The 12,955-nt window shown below is 40.9% G+C and overlaps 2 protein-coding genes across 4 annotated transcripts; both read right to left on the reverse strand.

Moving 5' to 3' along the window:
- Positions 1–2,017: 2,017 nt before the first annotated feature.
- Positions 2,018–9,501, reverse strand: ggnbp2 (gametogenetin binding protein 2). Of its 2 annotated transcripts, XM_017412533.3 has the most exons (14): positions 9,366–9,500; positions 8,519–8,650; positions 7,831–7,911; positions 7,455–7,708; positions 7,031–7,129; positions 5,304–5,417; positions 4,978–5,187; positions 4,671–4,845; positions 4,408–4,596; positions 4,195–4,330; positions 3,968–4,093; positions 3,741–3,889; positions 2,596–2,805; positions 2,018–2,346 (listed from the first exon to the last, which is right to left on the reverse strand). In XM_017412533.3, the coding sequence occupies exons 2-14, from the start codon at positions 8,609–8,611 to the stop codon at positions 2,143–2,145; spliced, it is 2,040 nt and encodes a 679-aa protein (XP_017268022.1). In that variant the 5' UTR covers positions 8,612–8,650; positions 9,366–9,500; the 3' UTR covers positions 2,018–2,142. The 2 variants fall into 2 exon arrangements, with proteins under 2 accessions (XP_017268022.1, XP_024860925.1); XM_025005157.2 differs by having other exon boundaries at positions 3,741–4,093; positions 9,366–9,501.
- Positions 9,502–9,781: 280 nt separating this feature from the next.
- Positions 9,782–12,940, reverse strand: pigw (phosphatidylinositol glycan anchor biosynthesis, class W). 2 transcript variants are annotated; one of them, XM_017412541.3, is made up of 2 exons: positions 12,771–12,845; positions 9,782–12,351 (listed from the first exon to the last, which is right to left on the reverse strand). In XM_017412541.3, the coding sequence occupies exon 2, from the start codon at positions 12,346–12,348 to the stop codon at positions 10,849–10,851; it is 1,500 nt and encodes a 499-aa protein (XP_017268030.1). In that variant the 5' UTR covers positions 12,349–12,351; positions 12,771–12,845; the 3' UTR covers positions 9,782–10,848. The 2 variants fall into 2 exon arrangements, with proteins under 2 accessions (XP_017268030.1, XP_017268029.1); XM_017412540.3 differs by having other exon boundaries at positions 9,783–12,351; positions 12,641–12,940.
- Between the last annotated feature and the right edge of the window lie 15 nt (positions 12,941–12,955).

Here is a 12,955-nt window from a genome sequence, read left to right on the forward strand (position 1 = left end):
CAGTGAGTAAGACTGATTATAAATATGTGTTATATGCATGCATTACTGTTTTAAAGCTGAGATAATAGCTTTTTAAAAGATGTGCACCAGCTTTTCTAACATCAGCAGGTTTGAGGTGAATTAAAAAAAACAAAATTTCTGATCTTCCAGCAGCTTTTAGGATCCTTCAAATTGACAGCAGAGGACCACTTTGGATGGATTTGACTGATCTATTGATTCTCCTATGACAGGGGTGGAAAACAGTTTGTTTTCAGAGGGCCAAATTGAGATATTTAAATCGTACATGTAATCTGGGAGACAAGCATTTTCTTCCATTTCCTATTTGGAGAAGTTGTAGCATAGTTAGCACGCCTGGTCAAAATATGTCTCCCTGATACCCTCTAGAAGTAGAAGACAATTTCTGTAAACTGACTATTTGTTAGCTTAAAATATGCAAAAACAGAAGTTACATGTTTGCTTTTTAGAGTCAATGTCTAACAATGTTTAGAAAGTTCAGACTAGTTCTGGAAACACAAACAATGACTTACCAGGCAAAGAAAAGGTTTTAGAAGTTAATTTTATACTGCCTTAAGGTTCATTAATAAAATGCAAGTTTTCATCAACTTATTTTAAAGTTGTTTTCTTTTTGTTCCGGACACTGGATGTGATTGTCCAAGGGCCACTTTTGGCCCTCGCGCCATATGTTGCTAACGTTTGTTTTATTAGATGTATACTTGCAGAAAAAGTTAATTTGATCATTTAAACCTTAGCCATTCAGACAAGGCTGCTTACTACAGAGCTTTATCTTTCATTTCCAAAGTTTCTGGCATTTTTTGATCCATTTTTAACATCAACATATCTGTAAATTTGCTATAAATACTAGTTGTTTTGTGTTTGTACATGCTTCAAACATAATGAAAACTACAATTTGTGCACAAAAAATGCACAGCAAGGTGCAACATTAATCAGTTTCTGGTCTTAATATGTGGATTCAAGCACTTCTTTAATATAAATTGATGTTCGTATGGTAAACCTAAGTTCCCATTTAAAATAAAATGAAGAAATCTCTGTATGCTTTAGGAATGTGGACCAGGACTGAAAGGTTTTACTCTGGTTATAGAACCTATCCATGGTGATCTGTAGTTATACAGACATACCATACCATCAAATAAGCTAATATTGGACATATAGTGTGTTCTGTAGTGCAAACATCATCATCAGAGGGCAGTTCGTTTTATCGCTCACTTATGAATCATGAGAAGCTGGAGGAGTTTGAAGACCCAAAGATTCATTTAAAGACTCAAAATCAAACACTGACAATTAAAACTATAGGGTTCATGTGGTAAATGAACCCAAATAGATGTTTTTTAAAACCTATTTTGTTAGACTGGGCAAATAAGCTGAAAAAAATCTTAAAAAAGGGATAAAGCCAGACTGCTTAATACTTAAGAGTTAATAGTGAGATAAAATGTAGCTTCCAGATTAATTATTTATAAATCCTGTGACAAAAACAAACTTCTTTCAAGATTGCAATAAAATAAAGTCAGAATGCATTTTAATAAATATTCTTTATTTAGTAACTTTTTATGACATTACAATCTTAACACACCCAATTTTTTTATTACAAATGGATGTTTATTCTCTGTAAAATCTTTATATTTATATTTCTGTACACATTTAATAGTACAACCTTTAGCACTACACTGAAGTGTCACTAAGGAGAAAAATATAGAAACAAAACCATGACAAAAAGAAAAACAAATAAACAATAAGACTCCTAAATTTATTCCCTAACATCACAGTTTGTGAAGCTCGATTTCATATTCTACTGTGCCGTTACCCCCCCCCCCCCCCCCCCCCCCCCAAAAAAAAAAAAAAAAAAAAAAAAACCCTACAGAAGACCAACAACAAACAGCTACAGGATTGGTCGAAGAGAACTACGAGTAAGAATGTAGAAACAGAGATGAACCACTGTGTTGGTGTACAAGTGCAAAATAGAAAGAGATGACATGGAAAAAGTAAGAAACACGCTTACTTTAAAAGGAGAAATGACCAAACAAGACACCAGAGGTACTCCTGAAATGTTTTTTTTTTTTTCTAACAATGTTGCAGCAGTGGTCGTGAGTGTTTTACTTTTCCAGGAGGAGAGGAGTTTTAGTGCAGTTAGTTGACACTGGTTGTGGCGAACCATTTCCCGCAGACCGGCTTGCTCCGCTCAGTGGCACGGCAGTAGTTGGTGAACTTCTCCTTCAGGAGTTGTCGGTACTGGTGGCGGTTGTTGTAGAAGGACTGGTTCTGCTTTAAAAACGCCTGGATTTCATCCTGTGTCAGACAACTCTCTTCATCGGAGGTCACCTCTGAATCATCCTGTGTTGTAAACACGAGTACAAATGGTTTAGCAGGAGTCGGAATCTAAACAATAAGATATGTATCAGAAACATTAGATCGAATCAAAGCCTCTATTCCCCGTTTTTGAAAACATCTCAGCATCAATCTCCATTACCACCCATCATCTTAGTTACAAGAAAGTTAAAATAGTTACTTTTCCCCTTCACATACGGCAAAGAAGCATATTGCCAATCATGAAACGGTTTTGCGTCAACACGTCTTACTTACCAGAAGTTCCACCAGACTTATATTTTCATTTGGAGGTTTGACGTGAAGGCTCAGGTTCTGGTGTACTGTCCATGGTAGCCGTAGTGCAATGTTGGCAAAATTATCGCCACATAAGGAGGAAAACAATTCTTTGGTTCGACAAGCGTGTGCTGAGGTCAGACCGCGGCCTGCTGCGTTTCCATCTGACAAACAACCGTCACCTTTTTGTCCCTGTGGGGAAACAGAAGTGTTACTTTATGCACATTGTTGTAAGTTCTGTATACGAGGTTTCTGTTTTAAGAACCTAAACTTTTCCAGGCTCAAATTTACAGATTTCTAAACCAAGTTTGGGAACCACCACAGTAAGCTGCAGGGCTGTCCTTAAAGGGGCTGGTGCTCAAAATTTTAAAAAGGCAATACAGAAATATTTTCTAAAACATATAAACAATATACTTCACAGCACAAACTGCTCAAATAAAGCACATAGTGTGTAACAAAGCCGCACATTAAAGCTTTGTAACATTCAGAAGATATCTTACAATGTAATATTCAGTGTGCAAATATTTAGAGTTACTTTATTTCTTTACATTTAACTTTCAAAGAGCCAGATTTTTGAAGTTAATAACAAAATGAGGGCTGGTTTAAAAGTTTTGCTCCTTGCAAACAATTCAACTTGAATAAATCCAAAAAGTACTCTGCACTTTGAACTATTTATCTTTTAGAAAATCCATTTTACCGACTATAAGGTGCACTTATACGCCTTCAATTTTCTCAAAAAACGACAGTGCGCCTTATAGTCCGGAGCGCCTTATATATGTAAGAAGTCGTAATATTTTAGTACGACTGGTAAACTACAAAGCCGCACTGCTTGCAGCATTAAGGCTCAGTTATAGTTGTGCAGGGCTCCGTGCACGACGTGCGGGCCGCGCGGTGGAGGCGTTTATACTTGACGCCTACGTCGGTGCAGTATTCTCCGAAAAGACAGGAGGCTGTTTTGTTTCACTTAATGCGCCTTATATATGACAAAAGTTCGAAAATGGACCATTCATTGACAGTGCGTCTCATAATCCAGTGCGACCTATAGTGCGGAAAATACAGTATGTCTTTAAAAAACGAATAAAATCTAGAAACAAACATTTTTCCATACTCCACTTGTGATGTCTGACCTGACTGCTGCAGAAGCTCTTGGCCTTTTTCTTCTTCTTTTTGCTCTTGCACTGACAGTTCTCCTCAGAGTGCGGCCAGCAGTCGACGCAGCTGTCTGTTCCATCCTCCTCTTTGTCTTCAGCACAATGATGGGCGTTTGTGTAATCACCTTCGGATTGGAAATAAACAACGTGAGATCCAAAGTAAAGAGAATGAAACTTCATGCTGCCATCTGCCCAGTCCTGACCTGCTTCGTCGTGATTGCAGATCCCCTCAGAGCAGGCGACATCCGAGCCTTCTCGCGACCCCATCTCACTGCCTTCTATACTCGAGGAGTAGCCGCAGTCACTTACGTTACTGTTGTGGGCCAAATCTGGAGAAACAGATGAGAACATTTCGGTCAAAGCTTCTCAATTGGGGGGTTGTATTTAGGCACGATAAAAAAAAAATTGATTTTGGTGGCTGCATTTTTACCTTGCTTGGTGTTGCTTGGGCACTTACAGGAGGAGCTCCTGTTGGTGGCATCGGCCCCTTCACAGCCAGCCTCCTCCTCCTCCTCACCGGGGCTACCGCAGGCCTTACAGCCGCCCTCAACAGACTCATAGGAACCCTGCAACAGATCAAGACCACACTGAAATTCAGCCAGAAAACCTAAGCTCCCCAACAACAGAGCTGATGGAAGACTACCTCATCCAGGATTTTGTCTTTGTCCTCCGCCTCCTGTTCAGACATGTCAAAGCCACACTTGTTTTTGCGCCGATTTTTGCGCTTTTGCCTCTTCTTCTCCAGCTTCAGCTCTTTGGCCCTCTCTTCCTCAGATAGCTCCTCGACGAACTGCTCGAGTCGACTGATCCCCTGCATCTTCTCCACAGCCATCTGGGGTCAGGGTTACACGTCAGTGCCCGCACAGCTACGATACAACCAAAGATGTAGCACCTACTCGGACGCACCTCAAAACTTTTCCTTAGTGCGTCGATTCCCAAATGGAACAAGATCTGCCAGGTCTGCTCCTCTGCTCGGAGTTTCTGCCAGATTCTGTGCAGCCGTTCGTAGAGGTGAATGCCCAGACAGGTCAGAACCTCCTCTTGTGCAATGTCAATTGTCTTTGCATGTCTCTCTCTGCGCCTGAAACGACAAAAACACAACCGCTGTTACCTCAATTTCTGAATAATCTGACAGGGGCAAGGCATTGCACCACATTTATTTAATGAAACAGAACTGAACACAGCAGCATTCATTATAAAAACTTGGACTTACTCGTAGGCTCCTGAGAATTCGGGCTCTGCCCTGCCGAGTAAATGAGCGATGAAGTCTGTCTCACAGCACACGTGAATGTGCCGTTCGTGGGGGCAACAACACAGTCCCTCGTACAGAGCAGCGCAGTACCCCTTCTCTTCACTGGAATCCACCTCACCGACCAAGATGTTATAAGCTCTTAGCACTTTATTCTTACAGTCTGTGCAAAACCTGTCGACAAAACGGAAGTCCAGGAGGTCAAACTTCAACAGCTTACTCCTAAAACAGAGTTTCATAGAGGAAATCAAACTATTCTGGGAATCCATGTAATGATTACTGCAGATTACCTGTGTTTACGCAAGTATGCCTCCAGTGTCTCAAGGAGACAGGCACTGTCAATGAGGACCACCTCGTCCCTGCACTCTTGAGACATCAGCTCCCATACATCCATCCAGCTGCCCCTGTATGATACAAAACGTGATTATCACACATTAGTTTTGGGGGGCACTTGGGAAGTAATCTGAGTGTTACAAGTAATTTGTCAATAACAGCAGATTTCTGAACCAAACAGAGACAAAGCCAAAAAATTCCTGAGATTAATCAAACTTTATGTGTTTGTGTTGCCGTTAGCTTGCAGATAATAGCAAGCTGCTGTTTTTAGTGATGTTTACAACAGATGAACATGCTCGGATGCTTCTGTGGTCTGTATCATCTTACTTGGGGTTAAAACATTTCAATCAACACCTTGAACAAAAAAAAGAATGACCCACGGCTACTAGTCAAGTCAAACTACATGTGTAGAGCAGCCCAATGTGCTTTTTTCCCCAATAAGAACAAAAAAGGTAAACAGAAGTATAAATGTACACACAGCTCTTAAAATAAAGACATATTCATACACATATCCTGAGATAAAAGAGCAGATTCAACAAAGGTGCATAAGCAATAAAAACTTAAATCATCTGCTTTCACAAATAGGAGCATTTTTAAGTTACTTCTAAAAATATTTGCAGTGGGGGCTTCGCTCAGATCTAGAAGCAGGTTATTTCGATTCACCGAGCACAGATACAGAAGGCAGCTTCCTCTGATTTGGAAAAGGTTCAAATCAACTTACTACAATCTGCAGACCTGAGTGATCTGACTGATCGGTCAACATGACTTATATTGTGTGATGCAAGGCCATTTATTACTTTAAATACAAGCAGTAGGATGATAAAGTTGATTGTGCTTTCAACAGGAAGCCAGTACAGAGATCTTGGAACAGATGTGACGTGTTCACATGTCCTTGTACCTGTGAGAACAAGAGCAGCTGCATTTTGGATCAGCTGTGGTCTGTGTGCAGCAGATTTTAAGAGGCCATAAAAAGGTCATGACTATAGGCAACCTATTAATTTATTATTTTTTTCACATTATAATCATTCTTAAATTTCTAAATGCTTCTCAAATAATTACAATTTAGTAATATGATTAATATGACTTGCAGCGCGTTAACATCCGGAAGATGTCCGTAAATTTCAGCTAAATCTCAAGCTTCCGTTAACATAAAAAGCAGACGTTTATTTATTATATGGGGTCCCCAGATAATGCCTATCCCGTGCAAATTGGACTTTTGTCAGGGTTGAAGTCACCAACAAACACAAAGAATCGTCCATCTCTAATATATGCTTATCTCTAAACCAGTTAGGAACTGAACCCAATTTGCTAACCTCTCCAAAAAAAAAATGTCATAAACCGGTAAAAGCAGCGCTGAGATTGAAAATACAAGGATGGACATATTTTAGGTCCAGTGTTTATGTGCGGATTGTTTACAACTTTAACGAGCCCAGTTTCTGTAATGCGGTGATGCCAGAAACCAGAATGATAAACATCAATAACATCGTTATTGAAGATAAAAACTTTTCTGCAGGTAAACAGCTTTTCTAAGTATTTAAATGAGGAATGGTAAAATTTGAAATGAGGCTGTAATCAGAGACCACAGTTGGATCTAGACTGCATTATTTAAAAGTGGTTTGAGGACAAGTGCAGCAGGGGAAAACACTAAAACCTGATAAAGAGATATATAACAAACATTACTTACCCCAAAGGTTTAGGTTTGTGAGTGTCTAAGGAGTGCAACTGGCAGCGTTTGTTCTTTTTACTTTTTGGAATGGCATCAATTGTGTCATTTAACTTTGATCTGGAAATAAATCACAAAAAATAAATTTCAGGACAATTAAATAACACAGTCAGTCTGAAATGCATCAAAGTAAATCAATATTTTCTTGTGACACTGATTAAAACAAGCATCAGTATCACTTCAAACTGAAACATATGTGAACAGACAAAGTTTATCAACATCACACTATTAATTCACAAAGTTGTATAAAAGTCCAGAGTACTTTTTTTTAATTAAATCACACTTTGACAAGTTACGTTTCTCTCTTTCTAATACCAACTACTAGTTTCTGATTTAATCACTTGTCTAGTGAATATTAAAAGGAAAACACTTCTCTTTTTCTTACCCATGGATGTAGAAGAGAAAATAAAGCTTCTTCATGTCTGCCAAACAGGACTTGGTGACAGTGAGCACGCCTTTAGGTTTCACCGTGAGGGGCTTCAGGGCTGGGTTTCCTGATTCCACAGAGTGTGAGAAGAGGCGCTCGACACTTCGCCTGCAGCCCACACATGGCACCAGCTGCGATAACGCACCGAACACCTCTCGGGACGTCACCATCAAGGCAACGTTCAGGTCCTGCTGCTTCAGCTTGGAGTAATACTAGAGGGCAAGGGAAAAAAAATAAAATAAAAATCACACTTACGTCAACAATCTAATCACTCAAGAACAACATATATAGGTTTTCACAAGAAGAAATAGTTTGTCAAATTAAAACTCCTCACCTCAGAAAACTGTTTCCAACGAGAAGTGTTCATTTCATGGCTGTCAACATCCATCACACTGTCAGAAAACTCCATCACCATCTGACAATCGACAGCACACACAACATTAAAAAAAACAACCTCAGATGTGTTTCATCCATGATGATCATTTTCAGGAAACACCATCTTCTCAGACTGCAGGAAATTCAGATTTGCTTCTGAACTCAGAACTGTGATCTACAAGTCATCCTATCAGCTTAGTAACAAACACGTCTCAAAGTGTTCCCGTGGTAAGGACAGAGGCGTCAGAAACAACAACGATTTCCCTTTGGGATTAATGAAGTATTTTTGAACTGAAATTGAACTACGGATCCAAGCTGCTGATGAAGCCTTCGAACACTCGGTTCCTTCCAGTTTGTCTGCACAAAAGCTGTAAATAATTCATTTCGGATCAGACCGGCGTTGTCAGATGGGTGGCAACTTAAGAGACAAGTGTCTTTTCAGGAAACCCCTCTAAATACACACACCGATAAGGTGTCTGGGTGTTCAAACACCCAGACTGATCTGGCTTTGTATGTGCAACACGGGTCTAAATCCTGGTTAAACTTCACAGGAGTGCTCCCAAAACACCAAACATGGCAACTGTGTGTGCCAGTCTCACAACAGCAATCACATCACTCTCCTGGTTATTATGAACCTGTCATCTTACCGTGAGTGTGTCGTCGATGTACAGGGGGATCTGTCTCGCCAGAAACGGGTAGTCCTCCTCCCCTTCCCTGCACACTGCTACCAGGCGGGCCATGGCTCCTTCCGGCCGGATCTGGGTTTCTGTGCGGCTCGCCTGCAGGTTTGAACACACACGGAGCCGAAGCTAACCAACCTGAAGGGAAATGTCTGCGTCTCCTTGTTGCTAAAGTAAACAACGGTGTTCCGAACATGATCTCAATGAAGCATTTTTTAAAAACAGCCACTAAAACTGAACCTAATGTCCTAACCAGCCGATAAGTAACTAGTTGTCTTGACCCAGATTTAGCTAGCTACGCTAGCAACAACCCGCTGAAGAGCCCGGGATAGGGATAAATTACAATTATTCGTTTAATGAAATGCACTTTAACTTGTTATGGGTAGAACTGTATAAATTAAAAGGTTGGGATTAGCCTCGTACGAAGAACCAAACTGACTCCAGTTAATGTTAGCCTGCTAGCTAATTCTGTTTCACAATATGACTACTTTAAAATCAAGAAACCCGTTCAGCGACATTTACAGACAATAATATCAATAAAATGCCCTTTGCTCCACGATAACAAACACGCAGGTGGATTTGTACATTTTGCCTGCACCTTGTCAACGCCAGCAAACTTGGCTAATCTGCTGGTTAGCACCGCTGCTAACGTTAGCAAGCTAATCTGAGCTAATAGAAAGTTTGACTGAGCGGCTACTTAGCGACACGCACCGTCGTCGGTTCTTCGACCTACACTCACCGTACTGGCCACCCATTCAGCGCCTTCGCAAACTAAAGGTGTACTCGAGTGAACTTAGTCGGGATTTTGGCTTACCTTCGTCTGAAAGTTACACAAAATAAAACAAAACAACCAAGTGCGACAGTGAGCGAGGCTGCTGCGGTGGCGGAATCTTCATTACTGATTTTCACCTTTAGCCTCTAACGGGGTGCTGTTCGACGTGTCGCCACCAGGGGCGCAGGCGAGGCGACACCGCTCATTGATTATATAAGAGGATGTTTTATGCACTTCTTTATGTCTTCCTAAAATCTTAAAATAAGTGTATATATATATTTATATTTTTAGATAATATAAGCATAATAAACATTTTACCATTTGTTTCTTCTTGTTGGCATTGGGACTTGTTTTATCTCATAATGACAGTGACAAAATAACCTTATAATTGTTTTTTTTTGCTAATAATAATTTTTAAAAAAATCTATATCTGGAACAGTTTTATGGCTTTCTCCGAGGATTACGCCACACTCTGATATGTCTGTGTAATTTTAAATAATTAAGGTGCCCCAGCTCAGTTTGTGTTGTCCAGAAACATACTCTTCTCCACAGAAAATGACAGGAACAGTTAAATGCTCCTTTGGCAAATGTATTATCAAATGCAGGAACATGAACATCAAGAACACAAAGGAGTCAAGAGGTTAGTGGTCAAAGAGGTTCATCACTTTTGTCCTTTCAGAGGATGACATCTCCTCTCCTGAGCAGTGTCCTGAGCCTTCATTGTCTCATTAGTTTAGTCTGGTCCTCCTCTGCCGGTGCTCAGGACAATTCCAAGTGTGACTTTCTTTCTATCTCAGTCAAATCTTTGCTGCTTGAAATGCAGAAATGTGTGTAAAATGGGAACCTTTTAGTTTTCATGTTCGTTAAAATAGACACAGAATAAAAGGTTTTACCAAAAGGTTCAAATTGCTGACAAATTTTTACAAAACTGAAGATAAAGCTCCGATTTTAGTGCAAGAGTTTATAATCAAAACAAATCTTAAATTAGTGAAAACCTGTTCTACAGTTTGACCCCTGAAACGCTTCATCTCTTGAGGTCTCTGAAGCCAGAACCTCTCAAGCACTGTAAGAAAAAAAGTGGCTTCAGTAAAAGATTTACTTTTTTTACTATTTTGCAGTGTGTGCTGCAGGCCTGAAGCTGGTGTTTTATAAACAAATGAAGCAAAGTCTAAACTCATTTTAGACTGTCTACAGAAAAACAAAAGCATTTTTTCCTCCTTAGATCCACCACATTCTCACGATTAATTTTGATTTCAACTTGTGAAGTGAGCTGAAAAAAAAAACTGTTAAAAAATAAAATAAACACAACAACAAAAAAACCAAAAGAGTTCAAGTTCACATGAAATTGTGGTTCAAGTCCTCATTTATCCAGTGTCAAATTAGCATTGGAAAATAAATAAATGCATAAACAAACATAAACACAAAGCAAACTGATGACATTACATTAAAAAATGTAATCTTAATGTTTTTCCTTGTTTTAAATTTTACAGATGGCAAAAAGATTGTTGGTTTACAGCTGCAACCTTTACCAGAATTTTACTGTGACTCCACACACATGCAAAACATAAACCACCAAGCAATTTATGAACATGTATAGCAGCAGAATACACGCCGAAAATGAACTACTGCAGCTCAGTGTGTCCACCAGAGAGTTGGTCAATCCCGTCATGACGTTTGAAAGCAAGAAAAACAACAACTGATTCCTGCTGACGGCTTGAACGATGCAGAGTTTCTCCACTTCACCTCTCTTCTCGCCGAGGGCTTCGTCGGCGTCTGCTCCTTTGCTGTACATGTTCAGGGACGAAGGAACAACGCGACAACCGGAGGTTCGTTTCAGAAACAGTAAAAGCAGATCAGCGAGTCCAAGGCAGGACATGAAGAACAAAGACTGAGCGACGCTCCAGAGGGAAAAGGGAAAGTTGGCCGAGCGGCGAGACACTGGCTCCACGAGAGTCTGACACGTGCACAGAGCAGCGAACAAGACGAGACTTCCCAGGAAGAGATTGAAAAGCATTTTGAGCCACTCTGCGACTTGAGATCTTGGCTGCATCACATAGAGTCCAATCTGAACTCCTGTCAGGTAGATGGCGACGTAGCCCGCTAGAGAGAAGATGCCCTCCTTGTTAGCGTGCACAAAGTCCTTCTCTCTGTCATCGTTGTGCAGGATGAAAGCCTTCAGCTCTGATGTCTCGAGGAGAAACTGATAAAATCCACTGATCAGGAGAGCGAAGACCCATAGGTGTCTGGCAGGTAAAACAGTCAGAAGCGCAGAGGCCAGAACTCTGACGATAGCTAAGGTGAAGAAGAAGTTCCAGTGGACGCCGTATTCTGTCACGTGTTCGTGATAGCCGGTCATTTTGACGCTCACCAACCTTCCCATACCGAGAGCGAGCAGGGGCCAGACAGACAGGATCTGCTTTGTGATGTGGCTCATCTTGGAACCTGAGACGTTCCTCCTCCTCGCCTCAGGACACACAAGGGCGTTCGCAAACACAAACCCTCCGACTCCAAAGTCCATAACCCCTGTGCCGTAGGTTTCCGTTTTAGCGTAGCGCCGCGGAAAGACGGCGAAGTCCACTGCAAGGATGCTGATGGCTGTTTTCACATTCACAAACACTCTGAAGAGGGTCACAAATGGGACCTGGTTGAACTGAACGTGGCTCTGCAGGAAACTGCTGAAAGACTTCTGTGAACGCTGAGCAGAAGAGCTGCTGCTGGTCCGACAGGCGTAGCAAAACACGCAAGCCGAAACGAACATCAGGCTCATGGCGACCTGGAGAAGAACGCTGCTCAGAACGGTACATGACAGGACGAGGGGAAGAATCAGCACACAGAAGTCAAGCAACAGGTGGGAAATCAGTGGAAACGGCAGCGGCAGAGTCCCTTTAATCTGGTGGTAGAGTATAAAGATGAGCCCTCTGTTCATGAAGCAAACTGGAGACAGAAACGATCCCAGTGCCACCTCTCCTAAACTGGTCCCATTGAGATTGCTGACAAAAGCTTCTTTTAGTTCCTTCTGAGCCATAGCCTATATAAAAAAGACAATTTATTAATTAATACATACGAGAAAACTCACTACATCACACACACACACTGGAAAACAATGGCAGCTGGGGTTAAATTCACAGCTGACATTTTGTGATTAATAAACAAGTATATTCAACAAGCACCACTTATTTTGATTTCCAGTTAAAACAGTTTGTAGACTAAGGCTAATCAGTAAAGCTAAACATTTTAAAAAACAGTCTTGTTTGTAAGCTGTGTAACATTAGCTGTTTCTCAAGATTTTCTCTGGTAGCATTTTTACAAGTACTCACCACGAACAGACAACTAAATAACGTGCTCCACGTCGTGTGATAACGTTAGCAAACTAACAGCGCGTCCATTTCCCCGCACTTGCAACAGATTTGTCTGTTAAATGCGGGAAATACAGGTTGACAACAGTACCTGTTCTGCAGCATTGCTCTGCTGCTGGAAGCTCTGATTCCTAACAACAGCTACTTCCGGGTCCCGTGGCGCATTCAAGAAGGCTCGGATATATGGCTACTTTAAACGATTTAAGGTTTTTAGTAGTACAAAAAGTTGTTCGTACATTATTATTGTTTGCAGGGCCACAAATAAAGCTTCCAGGA

Source organism: Kryptolebias marmoratus, linkage group LG13, assembly GCF_001649575.2.
Source record: "Kryptolebias marmoratus isolate JLee-2015 linkage group LG13, ASM164957v2, whole genome shotgun sequence".
NCBI classification, from domain to species: Eukaryota; Metazoa; Chordata; class Actinopteri; order Cyprinodontiformes; family Rivulidae; genus Kryptolebias; species Kryptolebias marmoratus.

Bases quoted from the DNA above. Each gene is read 5' to 3' on its own strand.
- ggnbp2 (XM_025005157.2), bottom strand. From the start codon at position 8,611: ATGGCCCGCCTGGTAGCAGTGTGCAGGGAAGGGGAGGAGGACTACCCG. The intron at 4,331-4,407 runs GTAGTCTTCCAT...GATCTGTTGCAG, and splicing joins AAGACAAAATCCTGGATGAG to GGTTCCTATGAGTCTGTTGA. The intron at 4,094-4,194 runs GTAAAAATGCAG...CTGTTTCTCCAG, and splicing joins CCCAAGCAACACCAAGCAAG to ATTTGGCCCACAACAGTAAC.
- pigw (XM_017412541.3), bottom strand. From the start codon at position 12,348: ATGGCTCAGAAGGAACTAAAAGAAGCTTTTGTCAGCAATCTCAATGGG.